At 38.8% G+C, this 10,167-nt stretch overlaps 2 protein-coding genes across 2 annotated transcripts; one reads left to right on the plus strand and one right to left on the minus strand.

Moving 5' to 3' along the window:
- Positions 864 to 2,988, plus strand: LOC104739609 (ergosterol biosynthetic protein 28-like). The gene is made up of 3 exons (XM_010460026.2): positions 864 to 1,238; positions 2,444 to 2,650; positions 2,753 to 2,988. Exons 1-3 carry the CDS (start codon positions 1,124 to 1,126, stop codon positions 2,818 to 2,820), a joined length of 390 nt encoding a protein of 129 aa, XP_010458328.1. The 5' UTR covers positions 864 to 1,123; the 3' UTR covers positions 2,821 to 2,988.
- Positions 3,022 to 10,167, minus strand: LOC104739610 (putative lipase YOR059C). The gene is made up of 11 exons (XM_010460027.1): positions 9,956 to 10,167; positions 9,804 to 9,871; positions 9,656 to 9,726; positions 9,460 to 9,514; positions 4,484 to 4,686; positions 4,113 to 4,273; positions 3,939 to 3,994; positions 3,788 to 3,840; positions 3,592 to 3,721; positions 3,409 to 3,506; positions 3,022 to 3,308 (listed from the first exon to the last, which is right to left on the minus strand). Exons 1-11 carry the CDS (start codon positions 10,165 to 10,167, stop codon positions 3,237 to 3,239), a joined length of 1,179 nt encoding a protein of 392 aa, XP_010458329.1. The 3' UTR covers positions 3,022 to 3,236.

The raw sequence follows: 10,167 nt of genomic DNA on the forward strand, positions 1-10,167 counted from the left end.
AAAAAAAAAAAAGAAAAAAAAGAGTGTAATCTCGAATTGTTCACTTGTAACTTGTAAGTTTATTACCAAAAGTAAAAAAAAGAAAAGAGATGGTAAACATCTTGACTGTGTCCATCTCCAACCATGAAGTGTTTTTTGTACTTTTGTTCTTGGTTAGTTTTTTTTAAAAACACAAAGTACTACTCTTGAATTGTATCTTTTTGTGGGTGGGATCATCTGTCTAACCCAACTTTTCTACATTCCTATATTTGTATAGTAGTAGTATGAGATTGTAACGTGTGTTTAAACTTCCGAGGAACCCCATCATTTAAAACTCACATTGATTAAACTATAGTAGAAATTTTCTTCTACTGCAAAGGTAAACTCCGCGTTATGTTCATCCAGTACTTTTAATTAACTTTCGTATTCTTTTTTATAAATACTGGCCATCAAGCTAAGAATGCAGTTTTTTTGGGTATATAGAATACAAATTTTCTAAACAAATAAAAATTAAATAATGCGGGTCAACAAAATAAAAAATAAAGAAGAATTCTTTAGGGGATTGGGCGAGAGATATGCGTGCACGTTTACGATAAATTAGATTCAATTAAGTAATAAGTAGTACTACTACTCCTCCCCATTGTTTAGATAAAAGTAGCTGAACGAGGATCGTGGATGATATAGCTGTATTCTTATTTTATAATGGCAATTCAAAATAGAGGATGAAAAGGCCTTCTTCTTCTTGCATCATCTTCATACACACACGTGTGCACTTATTTATAAAAAATCAATGTTACAAATTGTACTAGTCCCATCACATTATTATTACACAAGCCCATAATAATTGAAAGCCCAATTAGAAACCCACTTGAATCAATGACACACACTCGATTCGATTCGATTCGGCGGAGACTCCAACTCCCTTTGTTGTCGACACCATAACAGATTCTCCGGTGGGTTAACGGAAGTGCGAACCACGTTGGTGTATCTGATCATTTTCTAAAAAAAACTTGACGAAATTACCCTTCTTGGCTTTGATCGACGGGAATATTATTTCCCCATCATATGCGCTCACGTTTTTTTGTTTTGGAGTGTCAGTCTCACAACTTTTCCTGAAAAAGCTAGTGGGTAAAAAGGAAGGAAGATGAAGGCGTTAGGGTATTGGTTAATGGTGGTTGGTTCACTGAGACTAGCTTCCGTTTGGTTTGGTTTCTTCAACATCTGGGCTCTTCGTCTCGCTGTCTTCTCTCAGACCACCAGTTCAGTGCTTCTTCTCCCTCTCTCCCCTTTAATTTACATTTCTTAAATGATTTCATTACAGTGCTTCATGCTTTTTGTTCTGTTTGGCTCGAACGATCTAATGGGTAATGAATCACATAGGAGTCTCTAGTTAGTTTAGGTTTCTTGTACCAAGTTGGACCTACTTTTTAGTCGTCTGAGCTTTCTAGTATCCAGTGAGTCAATTGAAGGCACGTGTTCTGTTTGTTTGGAGGAGTAATGATAATGTCAGGTTCTGAGGAACAATTCGTGTGGAAATTTAGATTTTTTTTTCATTTTTTTTTGTGTGCCGACGTTGAGTCTTCCAATACGGATGTATTTTGGGATCCCTAAGCTTTGAGATCTAGAAAAGATAATGAGGAATTAGAATATGAGTTTTTTCTTTTCTTTTTCTTGGATGTGATCTTGACTCGTGTTAGTAGTACATTGTATATAAAAAGTCAACGATTTATGGAATCATATAAAGTCAACTTGAGATTTTAGGAATTTACGATTCTTTGAACATATTCATGTTCTTCTTTTTTGCTGTTCCTCATGTGTTCTTGTAATCACCAAGTTGAGGTAGTTGGGATTGGAAGCAATGCTTCAGGAATTAGTACTAAAGCAAATTGAAGCAATATATCCAAGAAAGATATGCAATCTTAAATGTTGTACAAAGAACCTAAATGTCAGCAAGGGGGGAAAAGAATTGGATCTAGATTTGGGTTGGTTTTGATAAGAGTTTACGGAGTCCAATGCATAACTTTTTTCTGCATTTTTTCTTTTAAGTAAATCAGTGTCCTGGTGAAGTGTATCAGATGTATTAGAACATAAGCAACTTGATGCATAACGTAGAGGTATTAGATAATAAGCAACTTGATGTTTTCCTTTTCCTTTTGTAACTTATCTTGTATGTTTTTGCCAGCTCGCAGCGATAAAGAGAGTGTTATGAAACATTGTTTTTTTTCCATGTGATTGTAAGGTCTTGTAGATGCTTAGTTCATCAAATCAGATAACACAATGTATAATAACTCTGCATCATCATAGCAACTTGAGAACCGGAAACAAAAAGGATTTATCTTGAAAATACTAGTTCACATAACATAGTTGAAATCTCGTGTTTTAGGTTTCTCAGGTGATGTTCTTCTCGGTTCACAAGAGTCTTGTCCTGTGACTTAAATTGTTATTTTTATTAACTGTTTTGCAGTGAGTGAAGTTCATGGACGTACATTCGGAGTATGGACGCTTTTGACCTGCACTCTCTGCTTTCTTTGTGCATTCAACCCCGAAAACAAACCATTATACTTGGCTACCTTTCTATCATTTATCTATGCTTTAGGCCATTTTCTGACCGAATACCTCTTTTACCACACGATGACCATCGCGAATCTCTCAACTGTGGCCTTCTTTGCAGGTATATGATCATCACTCACTCTTGTATTGAATCAGTCAGTGTAAGTTGTCTTCATCGTGCGAAACTGCGAATGATCTATATATACTGTGTTTTTTTCGACAGGCACATCGATTGTGTGGATGCTCGTGGAGTGGAATTCCCTTGAACAACCGCAGACCAAACTTTCATGAACCAAGTCTTTTTTTCTTTTCTAAAAGTTAGAATCATCAGTGACTTTTTTACTCGATTCCTAAACCTGTTGCTCATTGTTTCATCTTAATCTTCTGAAATATTTGATGGAGTCTTGAACCTGATATCTGGTCTGATTGAAGTATGAGAATACAACTCATAATTTTATTTTTGTTCTTTTGCTTTTGAAACAGAGATTTGAGTTTAGTTTATTAATGCATTTATATGATTAAATCTATGGTCAACAGAGTCAAGATACAGAAGCCTCTATTTGGATAGAACATGGAAACTAATTCTTGCATTTCCTTTTATGTAACCAAAATAATTCTACATGTCATTTTCTGATGACTAAGATGACAGAATTTTGATAATACGACTGATATGTGGGGAACCTGCCATCTTCCTATAATTACAACCCCTATGGCTCAAAATTGTCAATCATGTGTTGTATAACATCTGCTCCAGCTGAATTGATCATCTTTGTTTTTACCTGTATTGTTTTCCAAATTTGGGTATGAAGGTGATTAACAGCAATGATGATGATAATGACAAGGCCAATATAAAATGATGATAGTGGTGTGAAAACTTGCCTGAATGGTATTGTGAGCGAGAAATCTTTGCAGGGTTCCTCTGAAACTAACATCAACTCGTTCCCAGCTCACTTTTGTTAATTCTCTTATCATCTCCTCTGCAAAAAAAAGGAATTTATTACGATGATGGGAAATCATGATAAGAAAACCGAGAGTGAGAAGTTGTTTGTCCACTGAACTAACCTTCCATATCGAAATTCTTGAACCCGTTTGAATTGCTACCTGATTGATCTTCCTCATGGTTACTTGCAGTATCCGGTGGTTCAATGTTCACAATGTGAGGATACTTCTCATTGATTGGACCGCGTTGAAGCTGTGAAGGTCAGAGGTGAGATGAATTAAACATAACACACAATATCAAACACTGAAAGGTTATTACCTTAGGAAGCTCGTTGCGACGTCTGATAGACGATGTGCTCCACCCCACAAGGTCTAAGAACAAGGGAGGTTAAGGTTTCAAATACTTGGCAATTGCCACAACACACATTGAAAGTAGTGAAATAGTTTGAAAAGGCCTAACGAAAGGATACGGTCGAAACTTGTATTTGCATAAGCAATACGCCGCTTGAAGCAATGCAAAGCAGAACTGGTGACAAAAAGTAAAGGAAATGTAATATTAATAACCTTAAGAACTCATTTGAACTATGCAAAGCCTCAATAATTCGTATTAAGAAAAAATATACAAAGGAAGTGAAAGAACTTACATGAATTTAAGATCTCTAGAATCACTAACCATTCGGAGGAGTAACGGAGGCTTTCCATCATCACTATCAGCCAGAAAAAGATGTTTTCCCGTATTACCAAGACACCAGGACATACGTGTAGCTAATCTCTCCAAAGTGTGAGATCCAGAAAACAATGGGACCTAATGCAAGTCAAAATGCCACACCACAAACCAATTTAAGTTCACATGTTGCATCAAGCTTACAGGAGAAGGAGACATAAACTCAGCATTAAAGTCTAATTCATAATAGATACAGATGCATAAGAAGACAGTAAGATCTCAGCTCTGCTCTAAACATATTGACAGCAAATTCATGTGTAAAAATCGAAATATAGAATGTTCCCAAATGACCTGCTTATGTCCTCTTGAACCTAGGTGTGGCGTTGCAGAAGTTATAAAATACATAGGCTCCAATCCAGCGATTCTCTCTTTCGGTTCCTCAATTGTTGGGCATGTATCACCAATGTCCTCACTGTTTTGTGGAAGCTCTTCTGGAGATTCTTGCTCATAAAGACGCCCGATAGCATACCTAGCAACCAAGCCACCTAAAGAATGTCCTACAGTTTTAGAAAGATTGCTTAAGAACTATAACAAAGAATAACTCTCTTTATTAATCTCAAAGGAAACTTACTCAAAACCTTTAAGCTCTCAATCTCTTTCAATTACAATCTCTCAAAGCTCATGAGTTGTGCTACACATTAGCACCTTCTTATATATAAACTATATTTCCAAAAAGACTTTTTGGAAAACTTACTTTAGATAACTCCTAAAGAAAGTAAAGCTAACATATTTGATATGTATATTTAGATCCTCCTAAATATACTTAGCTTGATCTCCAAGCTATTTCAAGTTTATACCAACATTTTCCCCCTTAAGCTTGAAGTCTTCTTTCAACTCTTCTTGTACTCCAATAAGATCCCTCATTTCCTTGAACTTGATCCTTCCAAGTGCTTTGGTCAAGATGTCAGCCTTTTGTTCATTGCCAGGAACATGTTCAACTTCAATTTGCTCTTTCTCCACACACTCCCTTATGAAATGAAATCTTCGATGGATGTGTTTGCTACGGCCGTGAAACACTGGATTTTTGGTAAGAGCAATAGCGGATTTGTTGTCAACTCGTATCTTCACTTTGAGACTTGCAGTTCCAATGATCTCAGCAAGTAACTCTTGTAACCATATAGCTTGTTTAGCGGCCTCGGTGGCTGCCATGAATTCGGCTTCACATGAGGACAATGCCACCACCTGTTGCTTGTGTGAATTCCAAGTGATTGGACACTCATTAAGATAGAAAACATGCCCGGCCGTGCTCTTCCCATCGTCTTTGTCCACACTATGACTACTGTCACAATATCCTACCAAACCCAGCTGGCTTCCTTGCTTGAAAGAGAGACCATGAGAGAGTGTACCTCGAAGATACCTCAAGACTTGTTTCAGCGCTGCACCATGTGATTCTTTTGGTTCATGCATGTATCGACTTAACACTCCCACACTAAATGAAAGGTCAGGCCGAGTATGAATCAGGTATCTAAGGCATCCTATGTTTCTTCTATAGCTTTGTTCGTCGATTCGTTTCTCATTCTCCGCCTTTGAAAGCTCCAAACCAGAAATCATTGGTATAAGAACCGGATTGCACTCACTCATTCCAGCTTCTTCAAGAATTCGTTTTGCATACCTTTCTTGTTTTAAAACGATCCTGCCTTCTTCTTGAATCACTTCAATGCCTAAGTAATAGGTGAGCTTTCCCAAGTCGCTCATCTCAAACTTGTCTTCCATATTCCTTTTGAACTCAACTATCAAGTTTAAGCTTGTTCCCGTGACTAGTAGATCGTCTACATACACCGCAACAATTAAAAGACTCTTCTCATCTTGTTTCCTGTATAGCGAAGCCTCCTTGGAGCATCTTATGAAGCCTAGTTCCTTGAGAATTGAATTCAACTTTGTGTTCCAAGCCCGTGGAGCTTGTCTTAGACCATAAAGAGCCTTATGTAACTTATACACCTTTTCTTCACATCCCTTTGTTACAAAACCTTCTGATTGTGTAACAAACACCTCTTCTTTTAGTTCTCCATGAAGGAATGCAGTCTTCACGTCAAGGTGATGCACTTCCCACCCGTGTGAAGCAGCTAAGGCAACGATGAATCTGATTGTTTCGATGCGAGCTACTGGAGCAAACACTTCTTCGAAGTCTACCCCATGTTTCTGTACATACCCCTTTGCTACGAGTCTCGCCTTATGCTTGTTTATGGTGTCGTCAGAGTTCCGCTTGACTTTAAAGATCCATTTCAAGCCAATTGGCTTCACACCAATGGGACGATCCACTAAGCTCCATGTTTTGTTCTTAACAATCGATGAGATTTCTTCATCACATGCGTCTCTCCATTCTTTGTGTTCGCTTGCCTCCTTGAAGTCTCAAGGTTCCTCATTAGTTGCCAACAACAGGTAGCCAGCTTCGATTTCTGCTAGAAGTATATAGTCGTTAAGATAACCCGGTGCCGTTCTCGTTCTCGTGGATCGTCTCATAACCGGTTCGATTTGATTCGTTCCTGGTTCGTGGTTAACCTCTTCGATCACATCCGATTCAGCTTGTTTTTCTGGTTCATCATCGAAGCTTTCTTCTTCTTCCCCATCACATGCTCTGTTTTCCTTACTTGCTCTGTTTTCCTCTGTTACTTCATCTTCTCCGCTGTTTCTGACACCATGATTTCCAAACTCTCCAAAGTTAATGGTAAACGTTCCTGGTTCTTCATCGAGCTCCAAATTTGACAAATTCCACTTCCAGTTTTTATTCTCATCAAAAAATACATCCCTGCTTACCACGCCTTTGCGAGACGAAGGATCTAAGAGTCGGTAGGCTTTTGAGCCGGGTTCTGTTCCGAGGTTCACAAGTGGTTTTGATCTATCATCCAGCTTCCTCAGGTGTTGTGTTTCAACTTTTGCATAACTCACACATCCAAACACTCTGAGGTGTTCTACATTAGGCCGCTTGTTCTTGAGAGACTCGTAAGGTGTCTGATTGCTTAGAGTTCTTGTTCCTACTCTGTTAATGAGATATGTAGCATGTCTCACAGCTTCTCCCCATAGATAATTTGGCATGTTCATGTGTTTTAGAAGGCTTCTTGTCATCTCCAATAATGTTCGGTTCCTTCTTTCAACGACGCCATTCTGTTGCGGTGTGTATGGAGCAGTTAAGTGTCTAGCAATTCCTTCTTTCTCGCAGAATGTTTGAAACTCGTGAGAAACAAACTCTCCACCTCTATCGGTTCTCAATGTTTTGATCTTAGTTCCAATCTCTTGTTCAACCACTGCCTTGAATCCCTTGAACTTCTCAAATGCTTCACCTTTCTCCTTCAGAAGTATTGTCCACATGTATCGAGAGTGATCATCAATCAACACAAATATATATCTCTTGTTCGCGGCTGTGGGAGGGGAGATAGGTCCACAAAGGTCCCCATGAATGAGCTCTAAAGCTTGTGAGGAACGATACGAGGTTGCTTTAGGGAACACTTGTCTTGTTTGTTTTCCCAACAAACATGACGTTCATACTTCCTTCCTTATCGGAGCACTTGCTATTCCTATGACCATTTGCCGTGACGCCATTGTTTTCAATGTTTCAAAGTTGACATGTCCTAAGCGAGCATGCCACAGTGCTGATTCACTTAGTCTTTCAAGCTGCAGACATCGAGAATTTTCGATTTCCATGTCAATCTTATATAGCCTGTTGCGAGACCGTCTCGCCTTTACCAAGAGGTTACCTTCTCGATCGTGTAGAGTTAGATGATCTTCTCTCATTCTGACGTCACAGCCTGATTCTGTTGCTTGTCCCAAGCTTAGAATGTTGCTTCTTAGGTTTGGTATGTAGTAAACATCAGCTAGTATCTTCTTCTCTCCTTCTTTAGTCATAAACAAGATTGAGCCCTTTCCTTTTATATCAATGCATGAGTCATCACCAAATCTTACTCTTCCTGTGATAGACTCGTCAATTTTGTTAAACCAGGCTCGATTTCCTGTCATGTGGTTACTAGCACCATTGTCTAAATACCAAGCTTTATCCGAGCAACTATCAAACTTCATTGGTTGCACATTCTTCTCATTAAGAAGGACAATCTCGTGCATCATAAGTGACTCAGCTTCTTGAGTATCTTCTTCACCATTCTCTTGAGTTTCCTGGGCCTTAATCAACTTGAGCAAACGATCTGGACAATCCGAAGCATAGTGACCTTGTTTATCACAACGATAGCAGGTTATTCTTGACTTGTCTCTTTGTTGATAGCCGAATCTTCCTCTGCCTCTTCCACGGCCTCGACCTTGTCCTCTGCCTCGTCCTCCTTCTTGTGAATACGTGTTAGCATACATGAGTTTGCTTTGGTTGTCTTGTGAATCCTCTTCATCATAGACTCTTTCTTCATATGTCTTCAATCTTCCTACTATATCTTCAAAGGTTGTGGTCTTGAGATCAAGAACTTGCTCAAGGGATGCAATTATGTGGATATATTTCCTTCTGGGCAAGCTCTTGAGAAATTTCTTCACAACTTTTGATTCTTCGAGTGTTTCGCCCAGTGATGCAGATTTAGTAGAAATTTCGGACAGTTTGCCAACAAACTCATCAATCGTATCACTTTCCTTCATCTTAAGCCTATCAAATTCGGCCATAAGAGTTTGTAGCCTTGCTTCACGTACTCGCTCAGCCCCGAGATTTCTTGACTTTATTGCATCCCAAACTGCTTTTGCAGTTACTTGATTACCAACTTGTAGGACTAAGGATTCAGGAATGGATTGGAACAAGAGGGCTCGAGCTAAGTCGTTCTTCTCTTCATCATTAGAACCAGGATCGATGGTCTCCCAGACCTTGTGCACACGAAGCGTAGCATTCATCTTCATGGTCCACACGGTATAGTTTGTACTGTGCAACATAGGACATTGGATCGATGATGGTCCTCCTTCTTTTGGCTTGTTTGCAGGAACAATTTCACCCATGGCTTCTTCTCTCTCACGTATGGATCGAATAATCGCTCTGATACCAAATACAGTTTTAGAAAGATTGCTTAAGAACTATAACAAAGAATAACTCTCTTTATTAATCTCAAAGGAAACTTACTCAAAACCTTTAAGCTCTCAATCTCTTTCAATTACAATCTCTCAAAGCTCATGAGTTGTGCTACACATTAGCACCTTCTTATATATAAACTATATTTCCAAAAAGACTTTTTGGAAAACTTACTTTAGATAACTCCTAAAGAAAGTAAAGCTAACATATTTGATATGTATATTTAGATCCTCCTAAATATACTTAGCTTGATCTCCAAGCTATTTCAAGCTTATACCAACATGTCCTACAAAGGAGATCTTCTGGAGACTTGGGTGACGTTTGATCACCGACCTAACCTAAAACAAAAGAGACTAAGAAAATTAGTTCAGCTGGAAAAAACTCAAGCAAAGACAAAGATAGTAACTTGTACATCTGGCATTGCAAAAACATCTAGCTTGAGAGGAAGACAGTATAAAACATGAAACAGAAACAGATACCTCTTCAGCTAATCTTTCTCCCATAACATCAACTCCATCAAATGTCTGTGTAGAACGGTTGCGTTTACTGCCTGCAATGATTGTTAAGTTATCACAAGCCATTCTCTTTGGCAACTGTGGATAGAGAGAGAGAGAGAGAAGAACTCACAGTGAACGAGTAGACCCTGAGGATACGTTTTGAGCATCTGTTTAGCGGCGAATCTCCAATTCTGTGCACTGTACCCAAATTCTAAATCAGCAAGACCCGAACAGAATCAAGAAACAGAACAAAGGAAACTAAAGAACACTGGTTGTCAGAACCTGCCAATGAGACCGTTGACCATGACGACTAGGTGAGTCGGCTCAGTGCGTTTGCCAGGGAAATCAACAGTCAAATCGATGTTACCACTCTCGTCTGATTCAGCTCTGAGACAACCCATCCTATACTTCTTCTTCTTCTTCGTCTCTTTATCACTTCCAACATGCATATCTTCTTCTGTGTTTCTTGTAATCGCACAATCTTTTTCTTCCAT

Source organism: Camelina sativa, chromosome 14, assembly GCF_000633955.1.
Source record: "Camelina sativa cultivar DH55 chromosome 14, Cs, whole genome shotgun sequence".
Taxonomy (NCBI): Eukaryota; Viridiplantae; Streptophyta; class Magnoliopsida; order Brassicales; family Brassicaceae; genus Camelina; species Camelina sativa.

Coding starts and splice junctions, on each gene's coding strand:
- LOC104739609 (XM_010460026.2), top strand. CDS start 1,124: ATGAAGGCGTTAGGGTATTGGTTAATGGTGGTTGGTTCACTGAGACTA. Junction 1,239..2,443: donor TGTCTTCTCTCAGACCACCA/GTTCAGTGCTTC, acceptor ACTGTTTTGCAG/TGAGTGAAGTTCATGGACGT. Junction 2,651..2,752: donor AACTGTGGCCTTCTTTGCAG/GTATATGATCAT, acceptor TTTTTTCGACAG/GCACATCGATTGTGTGGATG.
- LOC104739610 (XM_010460027.1), bottom strand. CDS start 10,167: ATGGAAGAAAAAGATTGTGCGATTACAAGAAACACAGAAGAAGATATG. Junction 4,274..4,483: donor GTTCAAGAGGACATAAGCAG/GTCATTTGGGAA, acceptor GACTTGCATTAG/GTCCCATTGTTTTCTGGATC. Junction 3,995..4,112: donor TCTAGAGATCTTAAATTCAT/GTAAGTTCTTTC, acceptor TTTTGTCACCAG/TTCTGCTTTGCATTGCTTCA.